Source organism: Cucurbita maxima, unplaced genomic scaffold, assembly GCF_002738345.1.
Source record: "Cucurbita maxima cultivar Rimu unplaced genomic scaffold, Cmax_1.0 Cma_Scf00003, whole genome shotgun sequence".
NCBI classification, from domain to species: Eukaryota; Viridiplantae; Streptophyta; class Magnoliopsida; order Cucurbitales; family Cucurbitaceae; genus Cucurbita; species Cucurbita maxima.
In genome coordinates, this window is record NW_019272019.1 from 4,634,707 (window position 1) to 4,647,991 (window position 13,285).

Below are 13,285 nucleotides of genomic sequence, written 5' to 3' on the forward strand. Positions count from 1 at the left end.
AATCGGTCTTGTCCGCATTTGTGTTAGGTCTTTCTTTTTCTTCATCTTTTATGATCGTTTTCATTTTACTCTCTTTCATAGAACTCAAGTCGAGTAATTTCTAAACACGAGACTTTGATCATCTTATTTTGAATCCTAAATACTAAATTTAAACCCGACAAAAGTTAGAGTTATTTTACTTTTAAAACATCAAATAAAAGCGTATTAAATAAATTCCACAATTCCATATATAAAATCTACATTCGAGCACACCCAAGTGCACAGAAACGTGAAGCTCACCTTTTCTCGAGCTTTACTAAACACGTCTAGGCTCTTCAGCCCATAAAACAATCCTATAATCGATGCGAATCAATAAAATTTATCATCTTAGCCATCAAATTTAAGAGACTAAAATTCCAAAATAATCATAAGAACCTGAAAACATTAAGTAAATCATATTACTTTTTCCCGAAAGGCCAAACCTTATGCGTCGTATTTGCACAAATTCTCGAAGCCCATGTATTCGTGACGCTGAATTTGTCCAATCGTCTTCGAGATTCCAACGCCACCTACCAAACAAAACCACAAACCATTTAAGATATATTTATTTATTTAATCATAATAGAGGAAATGGGATGAAGCAGTTTGGTTGGATATGGTTCTCACCTAGAGAAATTGCACTGACGAATATTGTGAAGGACAAGATGAAGATAATTAAGGATGCTCTTCCAATCAAGTTGATCAGTTTTCTTATTACGTGTTGTCCAACAAATGCAGCTATTGCGGCCACAATGGTGAAGTAAACAGCTGCAACATTACAACTTGTTTAGTCCCTCAATCGGATCGAAAACTTTTGAAATTTCTTACCTAGATTATAGGTGTGGTTATCTCGGAAGTACTAAGAATGATAGATACTTCACTAGAGATATTATCCACTTTGATTTTGCTTTTAGTTCCGTATTAAAAGTTTCGATACTTATTTTCACATATATATCATAGGGCTCTATTTCTTAACCGATATGATTTTTTTTTTTTCACTCTTAACATAAAGAAAGTATTAGAAAAAAATGTGTTTAATGATGGAATTGATTTACCATAAGGAACGGGAAAACGGTTTAGTAGATAGTATTGTATAACGGACATGGACGAAGAGAATGTCATTCCAAAGGTTGCTGAAGCACTCGATACCTACAAAGTAAAGGGAATAAAAGTTTAACTTTGATATTATTTCTAATGTCTCAAATATCCTAATTTAATAATGTTAACTCATCCTCCAACAATAAAAAAAGAAAAATCAAATTAAAAAAAAAAAGTGAAAAAATGAAAGGAACTATCTAAAAAAAATTAAAAATTACAAAATTTAGTTAATGAAATTAAAAAATGTATAGATTTTTTAATTTTAATAATTTTATATCCAGTCGAAAGTGTCTAATAAACCTCAATTCAAATAAGTCTTTCAAATTTAAATTTAAATGAGATGTCTAATCATATTTAATAAATTTAAAAATTTACTGAATTGAACATAAAATTAAATTCGACCGTTAATTTAAAATGTTGAATATGTCAACAACCACAAAATAAAAGAAAATATATTACACAGGAGAGTGCTGCCTTCGTAATTAAACTAATAATATAATATCAAAACGTTCAATGAATGGGTCCCACTAGTCAAAGGACCAAAAGTTGGAAATGATTGAAGTCAGGGAGTAAAGCAGCCGTGGTTCCATAATTTTATTTCATAGAAGATAATTTAAAAAATATGGATGTGAAATATATATATTTTCAATGTATAATTATCCAAATCAAATGTAACAAACCATAATACGCCTTTACTATCAAAACATAAAAAGAAATTGTTTCATAAATCTCTAAATTTCGTGTCTAATAAACTCTCACATTATTAGTTTAGATATAATTGAATTTTATGTTTAATAAATTTGTTAATTTTACCTATATATATATATATATGCTATAGAACTCTATTACAAAAAGAAAATAAATAATAATAATAAATGAAGGTAGAGGTTGAGATATGTACCTGCGGGGGAATGCCGAGCTCCAAAAACAGGGGTCCCATTATAAATCCTCCACCAAGGCCAAGAAGGCCGCCAACAACTCCGGCCACTATGCCCAAGAAGCAATATAGAACAAGCTGGGAAACTTGAAAGTTAGTCTTCTGATTTCCCAGAGAAGCAATTTTTCTCCGTCCTTTGTACAAGCTAACTGCCTCATAGCCAGATGCACCAAAGGCAATTGGCATCTGTAGACCAATTTTGGGTCAACTGTAAGAGAAATCAACCAGAAAAGGCACATGAGAATTTGTAAAGGGAGCAGCGAACTTACCTGCAGTAAGTTGAGTAGCCAGTATTCCCATGAACAATTGGGTGAATGCTTCTGTTTTCAATAGGAGATTGATGGGTTTCAGTTTATTAAGACTGCAAAATAAAGAGAGAACGGAGAAGGGGAAAGAATCCAAATACCTTGATAATTTGGATCGCTAGGAAAGCAACCCAAACTAATACAAAAAGTCCCATTTCTTTCCAGTACACATTCTTCAGCATTGGAACCTGCCATTTCAACAGTTCATTGTTCTTATTTCTGATCAATTTTTTAACAAATCAAGGGGTTTATTATAGTATCTGAACTTAGCTCAATAGTAACGAACATGTATTTCTCAAATTCTCGTACCCATTTATTGTAATAATAATAAATCATAAGGTAATCCCAATTCAACATTCCCATTTCTGGTATCATATATGACTAGGAATGATCTTACCTCTCGATCAAGGTCCAATTCGGGCCGTTGGCTCGGGCCACTAGGAAGAGGAGCATATGCTGTATTGGCTTGAAGATCTAATGTAAAAAAGTGTGGAGTATAAAATAAGAACAAGGATTGCCACCATTTCGATATGATTAACAATAGATTAACTCACCATTTGATTCAGCACGCCTAGCAGCCTCCTAAAATTGAAAACAAGTGACATCCAATTGTTAGAAAGATAGACCATACATTTTATTTGAACCATAATATTGAAGATTAAAGTTATAGAGATAACCGTTTTCATTATAGTTTCTTTCTTCCAAGTTTCAACTCCCTTAAGAAACGATTTCGTGGATGTAGCTGCAGAACACGCAGATCAGCCAGAGGATAAACATAGCAGAAAGCCATTCGGAATGAACTATGAAGTTAAGAAGATGCATCTCTACATCATTACCTAAGAAGAGAACGATGAGGAGGACAGTGACCATCCAATCAGCAAATATGACATTGAAAACTACCCCAATGCTGATGCCCAGCATGAGCATAGGCATGATAAGCAGCACCAAATCATAGTCAATGATAGGAAGATCAAGTGTTGGATGTCTTAGCTTAAGATTATAGTAGACGGTTGATACTGATGCTCCCATAATCATACCTTTAGCAAACAAACGAAACAAGGAGGATTACACAAGTTAGACACATTAAGAGCAAATCCTTGAGTGCTATACTCTTAAATGTCACGATCAAAATGTTCAGACACCAATTATTGTACCTTAAATGCCACAACAACAATGATAAAGCAAGATCGATTTACGTAGTTTGAAGAGAAGAAAATAATCGATCTTGCTTCTGTTTCTGTCATCAAAACATTGTTGTTGTGGCATTTAGGAGTTGGTTTGATAGAGTAAAGATCATTCCCCATACATTTTGATATAGCTGTCGATGACTTCGGATCGAACCCAATGATTAGACTAAGCATAGGAACATAAATTCCCCCACCACCAACGCCTCCTACACTCCCAAATGCAGCACCCAGAAATCCAATAACAGAACCCAATACAATCTGCCACCCAAATTCCATTTCCTGTAAAGAAGATTATAATATACTATTAGTCCATCTACTTTACTCGTGAGTAGTAAAAAATTTGCGGTGAAAATCTTGAGAAGCTGTAATGAAAACATAAAATCGTGTATTATAAGATATAATGATTGTTATTATAAAGCTGGCTTTGTTTATTCGATGAATTTGTTTATCATCGAAGCATATGACCTTGAATAAACTATAGTTTTGGCAGAAGCTAAAGCTCAATGCCTTTTAAAACATTGAATATGATTTTTTAAAGATCTTATTCGAGAGTCCAAAGCATGATCTTCAATGAAATCACCGGAAAATTCACAGATGAAAAGATTTTATGAAGCAGGATTCCATTTTCACATCGAAACTATGAACAATCCAAAAAAAATGTGCACAATGAGTTAGATCTAAACCGAGACAAAGCCTAATCATGAGAATTTCAGAAGCTTTTCCAAAGAAAAAGTTCCGAAATGACGAAAACTCCATCCATGAACACGAGGAGTTGAACATTCCAACACCAAGATTTATTCTAGCCTAGCAGCTCAAAATTAAGTTCGAGAAGCATTGAGATGGTTAGAGAATCTGCGAGCAGGAGTACGCGATCCTGAAAAATATATTTCCGAAGAAGAGTAAACGCAAACAAAACAAATTTGATTGCACTAGGATTTTTGTGTAAATCTACATGAATAGAGAGGTATACAGGTTCTTGTTGTAACTTACAGGCCAAACGTGATGATACCCCGTTCTGTCCGATTGCCACAAGAAATTCAAAGCTCCTCGGATCAGATTCAAATCATCGGAACCTCCATCTCCGTCCAACCTCGCCGTTTCGAGCTTCATTTTTCTCTCAGCGGAAACCATAGCCAACGCTATGGCAAAGTTGAACATCGTCATCGCCATTGACCGAAAACCCGCGCATATTCCTCCAAATTCGCGCGCCATTGAAACTCCAAAACCTTCCTTTCGCCCTCTGAGATACAAAAACCAAAACGCTATTCCGCTGAGACCACCACTTGCGAAATAGGAAATGATATCTGTTTCTTCAAAAAAAGAGCAATGGCTTATATTACGAAAAACATAAATCAAAAAACAAAGCGCTCAAATCACAATGAAGTTTAATGGATTGTTCATTAATCAGGGCTACCGAATCATTTAATGCTCAGATAATTTATCTCTATCCATTTGAACATGATAAACGTTCCACTCGTTGATCTAACATCACAGATTCTGTTTGATACGAGCGGTGCAAAATCAAATCAACCTAAAACATTAAAAAAAAATCGGAATTCGAAGCGAAAATAAACATGCCCATCAGCTAGAACAAAAGTTTTATGCATCCGTGTACGTCAGTGGTTAAAGAAAAAAAAAAATAGCACACTATAATTTCTGCACGCCTCTCAGAATATATATATATTTTTTATTATTATTCGTTTTCAAATTGGGAATTTGCTCACTACAGAATCAGAATGTACGTATGGTCGAGTAAGAATTGTGTATTTTGATTTTAAAAAATTTTAAAAATTAAAAAAAAAACTTCAACAAATAAATAGGTGTACTATTTTTTTTATTTTTTATTTTATAATAGTCACCTGGGCCCACTTCCCAAGTATTTTATTTTAAGCTTTTTTTAATATCATTAAAATCTTAATTAAATTATAAAAATAATTGATTTTTAAAAATATTAATGATAACATGTAATAACATGACTAAAATACTATTTTAGTCTATATATATTTTTGAGTTTTATTCCATTTTAATTTTAAATTTAAATTCCACCAAAAATAAATAAAATGGAGCATATTTATTAATAATTTGAATTTATATTTTTAAATAAAATTTGTTCATTCATAGTTACCCTACCAAAAAAACATGAAATAAATAAATAATTAATTTTATATATATGTTTATTTTTATTAATTTAACTTTAAAAAAATTAATGGTAAAGATGGATATTTATTTTTAAAAGTGTTAGGGTTGAATTTTAAAATATATTAAAAAATTCAAAATAAATAGGGTGGACAATGGTCTCAAATTCAGAATTTATTATTTTTTTATTATTTCTATATAGTACAATTCATTAATTAATCGGTTAATTGTATTGTACCCAACACTGACCTCAGAAGGTAAGGTGGAGACAGCTCACAATCGCTTGGTCAAATTATTCGCCTTATTACAAATTTTCATTTTCTGTTTTAAATTTTTAATTTTTATTACCATTTATTATTCCGTCTAAATACTATTTTTACCTTTCTAATTTCTATTATTTTTCTAACTTTTATTTATTTTATTCCATCTTATTTTTAAAATATCTAATTTTTATTCTATATTAAAAAAAATGATCATTTTAATCTCCACTTATAAAATTTTAACATAATTTTTATTTATAATAAAAATCATTTAATACAAATATACTGACTATAAGCTAATTTTTAGATCGGGGTTTTAATTTTCTCCATTCAAAAAAATAAAATAAAATGACATTTAAATAAATTTTTAGATAAAATACCATTTTAGTTCATACACTTTTCAATTTTAGTTTCTGTTTTTTAAATAAATCTTAAATTTAGTTTATCTCTAAACATATTTGCATAATATAATTAATTACCTTTAAATTACTATTATTATTTAACTAATTTTTTATATCTTAAATTTTAAAGGACTACAACTCAATATTCATATTTCAAAATACTCCAAAAAATAATATTATTCTTTTCCACGTCACCAGTCTAGTTGACAAATCAAAACAAAAAATTAAAAAAGGTTCCATTAGGTCCACAAGAGGAAACAGGATCTATAAAAAAATAAAAAAAAATAACACAATTGTATTTTTAAATGATTTTAATATGACCAATTAAAAAGTATATGTCTGCCAATTAATTAATTTATTATTTTAAAAAAAACAAAAACAAAAATGTTCAAGGACGGGATTTCTGGATTTTGTTTAATATTATTATTTTATAACCTTTTGTTTTTATTTTGGAATATAATAGGTTTGAAATTTATTTTAAAGATATTAATTGGGAACATTTGCTACGTCAGCAGTGATATCATCTTTAATTAAGTTCTTAATTTGGTGTAACAGCCACTCAACTCCCTTTTAAGTTATATTAATTTATTTGGTACAACATTCAATAAGTTTCCAATGGTATAAATATTCGTATCAAAATTTTAAAAAAATATAACTTGTTTCTTAATTTATTTGATACTTTTACCTATTCATAGAGTCTAGCCTATGTTCTTCTTTAGATCCCTTATTTCACTCCGATAGTATCATAAATTGAGTCAATGCAGAGGAAATGAATGCATTTTCATACTATTAAGTGAAATAGATAAAACATAATCTGGATTATGTTAGATATATCACCTATTCTACTGGATCTTACGGAGCTGGTCATGCATGACATGGTCAAGTCTGATCATAGAAAAGATTCTCTTCAAGCGAACCAACCTACCCTCTGGGATTAGGGAGAAATTTGGAATAAATGAAAGTTACAAATTTGGTCAAATCTTCCTTTAGTGGTTAAGAAATTTAATCTAAATTTTTCTTAACCAATCGGATTACCTTTATTTCTTTATTATTTCTCTTTTTTCACGTCCCACGCAACCCAATAATAGTCTCGGGACAAGTTGAATGTTGCTCGTGATAAGATATAAAAATTTCTCGGCCTCACTTACTAGAATGAATGTTGCTCATGTCAATCCTTTAATTTTTCTAATATTCATTCTAGCCCTAGAACTTGTTAAAAAAACAAATACTTTAGTTATTACATTATTATTTAGTTAATTACTTAATGCTGCTTGCTTCCAAAGGAGAGAGATAGACTAACATCTAAATGAAGTTGACAATAAGTACTTTCAAAATTGACTATTTATCTCTAAAGGTATTCTAGAAATGTCGGGAATCGATTAAATAATTCGGATTGCCTTTCAATTTTAGTAAATAACACCGAAAACCCATCAACATTATAATGTTAGCTTAAAACTTGAAAAAATGTTGGGTTGTCTAAAAACTGTTATGAATTATAAAATATATATAATTAAGAATTTGATAATATTGCAAAAGATCGGGTTTATTATTTAAATTATAAGGTCAGTCTAAGAATTAATCTGTACCGGTTAGAAGAAATTGGAGGATCAAATTGTGATGTAATATTTTAAAAAGAAATTATAGATCTAAAAAGGGAAAAAGAAGAGGGGAGGGCATTTATGACAATTGTAAATTTGCTATAAGAACCCCAGACAAGGGGGCACTGTTGCAATAAAATAAAACTAAGAGAGTTAAATAAAAAGAGAGAGGAGAGGAGAGGAGAGGAGAGGAGAGGAGTTGCTACGTGGATACGGGACTGCAGAGTAGGCAAGGCAATGTTTTGGAAATAAATTAGGCCCATGTTAAAAGGAAGGTTTAGCTTACAGGATGGATATGGATGGATATGATCTGCTTTATATAGCCCACATTGAAAATTATGCCTCCCGCCCTTCGACTCATCTTCAACCACATTGAAAATTTCTTATTCCTTCTTGCTTCCTTTATCATCTTCAACGCCATCTTCAGATGAAATACCACTCTTCGACTCATCAAACTCTAATAGCTGCACAATATAATATAACAACAATTTGAATCAATGCACAACCATGCCATAAATATCCATTTACTTTTCTTTTATGGTAGGGTGGGGTGTCGGGACGGGTCGGGGGACAGGAGACGGGACGAGACAGGTGATATTCTCTAAGCGTATATGAACGAGACTGAAAACGAGCATGAAATCAAAGATAGAAGAATTTGAGAGAGCAAAAAAAGGGAACAAACCGGTTTGACTTCGCCATTCCATATGACATGAGCAGCCAAGAATCCAATAACAGCAGGAACAATGTAAAGAAGTGCAGGCTGAAAACAAGAAAGCAGACAAAGATCAGGTCTCATCAACTCCTTGATATATTTTTAAAAATATTAAAATTTAATGCAAACTTCACCTGGGCAGCTTGAAACCAATTCATGACCACTATTGTGAGGACCAAACCAGCTGTGTATCCCATAAAAGCACTCTTAAAATATTGACCGTCTTTTCCCCTGGATGCATCAAATCGTAGAGCCAGTGCAACAAAGATCCCTAGAGGAACAAAAATATTATCAATACTTCCCTTCAAGCTATATGGACAAGCACATGTGAACTTTCATTTGGGATAAACACGCCAGAGATATGTAGATTGACATCCAAACTCACCAGGAATGACAATGTCACCAAGTCCAAGCATGGAGAATGGTCGAGCAGCATCTGCAGTGGGAAACAGAAGCTGCAGACAAATTTAGAAAACGATAATTAGACAGTCTGCTCAGCCCAAATCACATTTCACTGTGACGCAAACATCAAGTATTCGAGTTTAGCAAGAGTACAGACCTTTATAGGTGCATCAAACGATTTTGCGACACTAACCATCACTGGAGTAAAGAAAACCCAGAAGATATCGTATACAAACAGTCCAGCCTGTGGAGAATTTAGACAAAAAAAAAAAAAAAAACAAATTAGTAACAGTCAAAATAAAATTACATGATTGATCAGAATGTGTGCAAAGGGACACACCACTAACAAAGCATTATGACAATATCCAGTCACTAAATTGGAGGAGTGAAAGATGTGTGTCCTGTTAGTTTTCTCAAAGTTCAGTCAATAAATTGATAATTGAAAACTGAATTGCCTCAAAATTGCCTCAAAATGCCACATCGTGACCGTTGCACTCAAAACAAAGAATACATCAAGTTGGCACAATCAAATTCCAAAGCATGCTCCGTCAAGAGTAGGATGATTATCCAGTAGCATGTTTTATCAAACACCTTAAGTATTCTATACAACAGTAACCCAATTATCATTAACTTTCATTATCAAATCCTTATGTTCTTCTTCTTACCAAAAGTATGGCACCAGTCTTAAAGGAACCAAGAGAAAGCATTTCAATTCCCTGCAAATGGAAAACAGATAATTAATCACTTCAACGAATGCTCAACCACATGTAGTTAATGTTAGAGATACTTAGAGAATGATTATTTGATTTGTGCAACAAAAATCTTGCCAGTCAGCAAAGAACTTCCAGCCACATTAAGGAATTACAGAAGGAAGTATTGCTCAAACCGATGGCTACAGGGCCGATTATTTTAAGAGGTAGCTACTGTACCTGGATACAAAAGGCAAGGCCCAAGATGTTGTTAGCCAGCCAGTGTTTCTTCAAAGCATACCATGCACAAAAAAAGGTTCCAGGAATTGCTGCAACGACCTGAGACCTGGTGAACTCGATCTCCAAAGCTGTGTAAGAAATGAAAGGAAAAATATCATTCTGCATGATGAAAGGAGATAAGGTCAAGCAGATAAAATCAGCTGAATCTTGAAAGACGAAGAAGAATCCAAAACAAAAAATGAAGTTACAATCAAACAAAATGGAAAAAATCATACGAGTCTCAAATCAACAAAAACCGTTGTCCATAATTCAGAATAATTTGGCGTTTAACCAAACCTGGCAAACAAATATAGTCATAAGGGAAACTGTAATGGAAACCATTAATTTCAATTTCCTTAATAGGAGAAGTGGCAAATTAAATTCTTCAAAGCCGACGAAGTGCCCTAAACAACTGATCGACCAAGGATCATTTCAAATAGTTATATACATTATTATAAAATTAAAAAAAAAAAAACTTGGAAATTTGTTCATTTTTTGGGAAGATACATCAAGCGAAAACAAAATCACATACCACGGAAATATGGAAAAGTCCATACAATAGCATCTTGATTCCAATGGTCTGGCAGATATCGCTTAATAGCAGGCAACAGAGTCGCTCTAGATAGAATGGAAAGAGGATATAATTAATAAAATTATGAATTAGAGCAGCATACTTAATAAGAAGTGCTTATGACCAACACATTTGAATACATACGAAAGAGCAAGGATCCCAAGCACAAAAAAGTAGCACGTCAAGACTGCATTGACCAAGTCCTTCGACAGAAACTTGAAAAGCAAGAAAAGAGATAAAAGCATTGCACTCCCAACAAAGGGAAAACGCATGGCGTGCTCACTGGACATCGTCTCCTGCATATTTGAGAATAAGACATTGTAAGCAAATGGAATTGTAACCATGAAAGAAATGAAGAAAGCGGAAGCAATAAACAACTTGGCGTAACTTCCTCGTTACACTTACTGAAGGTGGAGTGGGTTTCACAGACCGATAGCAACCCACATAAACAGTTAGACAAGCAGTCAGAACCACATTCACGTTAGGATCAACCTTCATAACAAGTGGAGCTAATGACAATCCTGCACCCAAAAAGATTAAGAGGTTAGGCTTAACCATACACTGGAAATTAAGATATTATGTTCGATTTTCACTAACGACTTTCTAGTAGGTACTGTTGCATTTAGTTCTATTTGATAGAAAACAGGGTACAAATTCATTCATATCCATAGAGATCAATGAATATTCATACAATTTTTAGGGTTACTCAAGTCTTCCAAGAATGATACAAATCCACATCTAATGATTTTTAATGAGAATGCATGTCCTAATATGACGTGATGATTTCAGAATACTTGTAATTCTCATTTCCTGATTTTAATTTTATGCAATTTCCAGACGTCAATTTTCATACCAACTGATAACTGATAATAAGAAAACCACGATAGCTTGCATACATGATTTGTCTATTCTCTAGCACAAACTACAGATACCAATTACCTAAGAGAGATACAGATCTTGCAAAGAAGTCCAAGAAACTACAAATGGAATTCAGTCAAGATTATATAATCTATGATCATGCCATATAACAACCCAAGAATACGCGTAGCATACATAATGACACGTATGGAGAACAAAGTAAATTGGACATTCAAATACAAGCTCTATCTAATTAAGTGATGTTGCGAACGCTCATTCGATTGATAATATACCCATTCGCTCGTCATTCATAGAATTTCAGCTGTATTCATAAACAGCTAAACACAAAAGAAACAAAGATCTCCAGATTTACATCGGCGAAAAAGCAGTACAAGAAATTGGTTACCCACCGGCTAAAGCAAAATTCGCAATGCGTTCGGCGTTCTTCATGTTAGGCGATTCTCAATTGAACACTTTCAACCAACACTGTTAATCTTGAAAACTAAGATAATAGTCTCGCAGTTGCTCCCTCTGCAATCAAACTCGCACACAAATACATTGATTAAAAAAAACAAAAGATCAATTGCACTAACCCAATATGAAACATCAAATCATTCTCAAAATGCCGCAATTTCGCAGCGCAACTTAAACTACGTGCTAATCAAATAGCGATAAATTTTTTTAACAAAATTCGAAATGGAATCAACAAAAAAGGAATAAAATAGTCGTTGAATTAGATAAATGAACAAAAAACCGTACCAGTCATCGGCGGCTCGAAGACTTCGAGTGGATTTGACCACGCAGAACGGAGAGCTCGCCGAAGAAAGAGAAGGAAAATTTTCACAAAATTTTCAGATTTAGGGTTTAACTTGACGAATGGAAAAAAAAAAATGACAAAGGGATTGAAAGGGTAAAACTAGAAATTAAAAACGACATCAATCCACCGGACTGCTGCTTTAAAGCGTCTGACCTCCTAAGACGACCGGAAATTTATGGAAATGTGACGGAAATGCGTTTCTTTTGAAACGTGGCGCTTTCTTATTGGTTTATAAATGGCAAGTGATGCGAATGGTTGTTTGTGATTGGACGTGGTATTTAGGCAAAACCAGTGAAAATAAAACAATAAATTTATTAAAAAAAATTCTTATACAACACGACAGGCATGGGTACCGAAATGAAGCCACGTCTTTTGCTGATTTTTATCCATTCACGTTTCGCCACGTCGGTTTTCTTTTTTTCCCTCCGTATGACATGTCCTCCTGCTTTAAGTTTTTCAATTTTAGTCTTTTGACCTGCCGAATTAATTTTTTTCCAAATTTGTTACAAAATAATAATAATTTTACAAATATATATTTTCACAATTTATAAAGATTACGTTAATAGAGCTGTTTTTATGGAAAGAAATTAATTTAAATTAATAATCGACTAAACTTTAGAAAAAAATTAAAAACATTACCATTAGATAAAAATCATTAATATTTTGTTTATAAAATATCTTTAAATAATAATAAATAAATAAATTCAAAAAAATCTTTTTTTAACATTTAAATTTTTTTATAAAGTTTCACTAATATCCTTTAAACTTTTAAAAAAAATACACAATTTAAAAATACTAATAAAGTAACCTAAAAAATGGAGATAGAATATTTTTTAATAGAGAATTAATAAATCCTTTTAAAGTTTTTTTTTTTAATTTAAAATTAACAAAAATAGTAGTTTTAATATAGTTTTTTTAAAAGTTTAAGAGCATTTAATTTTTTTTAGATAAGTTCCAAATTTAGGAGTAATTATTATTATTAATATGGCTAAAAAAACCCAAAAAGAATGGAATATG

The 13,285-nt window shown here is 32.2% G+C and overlaps 2 protein-coding genes across 4 annotated transcripts; both read right to left on the minus strand.

The window, feature by feature from the left end:
* Positions 1-189: 189 nt before the first annotated feature.
* Positions 190-5,191, minus strand: LOC111476983 (sulfite exporter TauE/SafE family protein 3). Of its 2 annotated transcripts, none has more exons than XM_023120873.1 (13): positions 4,960-5,191; positions 4,536-4,785; positions 3,665-3,824; positions 3,195-3,395; positions 3,036-3,100; positions 2,913-2,940; positions 2,756-2,832; positions 2,460-2,546; positions 2,323-2,373; positions 2,018-2,239; positions 1,074-1,167; positions 646-786; positions 190-548 (listed from the first exon to the last, which is right to left on the minus strand). In XM_023120873.1, exons 1-13 carry the CDS (start codon positions 4,965-4,967, stop codon positions 463-465), a joined length of 1,470 nt encoding a protein of 489 aa, XP_022976641.1. In that variant the 5' UTR covers positions 4,968-5,191; the 3' UTR covers positions 190-462. The 2 variants fall into 2 exon arrangements, with proteins under 2 accessions (XP_022976641.1, XP_022976642.1); XM_023120874.1 differs by having other exon boundaries at positions 4,536-4,849; positions 4,960-5,190.
* Positions 5,192-8,018: 2,827 nt separating this feature from the next.
* Positions 8,019-12,390, minus strand: LOC111476985 (signal peptide peptidase 1-like). 2 transcript variants are annotated; one of them, XM_023120878.1, is made up of 13 exons: positions 12,211-12,390; positions 11,862-11,982; positions 10,999-11,114; positions 10,738-10,889; positions 10,555-10,640; positions 9,984-10,111; positions 9,720-9,770; positions 9,212-9,298; positions 9,038-9,107; positions 8,787-8,923; positions 8,623-8,700; positions 8,309-8,404; positions 8,019-8,265 (listed from the first exon to the last, which is right to left on the minus strand). In XM_023120878.1, exons 2-12 carry the CDS (start codon positions 11,899-11,901, stop codon positions 8,324-8,326), a joined length of 1,026 nt encoding a protein of 341 aa, XP_022976646.1. In that variant the 5' UTR covers positions 11,902-11,982; positions 12,211-12,390; the 3' UTR covers positions 8,019-8,265; positions 8,309-8,323. The 2 variants fall into 2 exon arrangements, with proteins under 2 accessions (XP_022976646.1, XP_022976645.1); XM_023120877.1 differs by having other exon boundaries at positions 8,019-8,404.
* Positions 12,391-13,285: the final 895 nt, after the last annotated feature.

Excerpts from the sequence above, each read along its gene's own strand:
- LOC111476983 (XM_023120873.1), bottom strand. Across the intron at positions 3,825-4,535 it reads GGTATCATCACGTTTGGCCT|GAAATGGAATTTGGGTGGCA; the intron begins GTAAGTTACAAC and ends TCTTCTTTACAG. Across the intron at positions 787-1,073 it reads CCGTTTTCCCGTTCCTTATG|CTGTTTACTTCACCATTGTG; the intron begins GTAAATCAATTC and ends GTAATGTTGCAG.
- LOC111476985 (XM_023120878.1), bottom strand. The coding sequence starts at position 11,901 with ATGAAGAACGCCGAACGCATTGCGAATTTTGCTTTAGCCG. Across the intron at positions 11,115-11,861 it reads TGCGAATTTTGCTTTAGCCG|GATTGTCATTAGCTCCACTT; the intron begins GTGGGTAACCAA and ends TTTTGGGTGCAG. Across the intron at positions 8,405-8,622 it reads GGAATGGCGAAGTCAAACCG|CTATTAGAGTTTGATGAGTC; the intron begins GTTTGTTCCCTT and ends TATATTGTGCAG.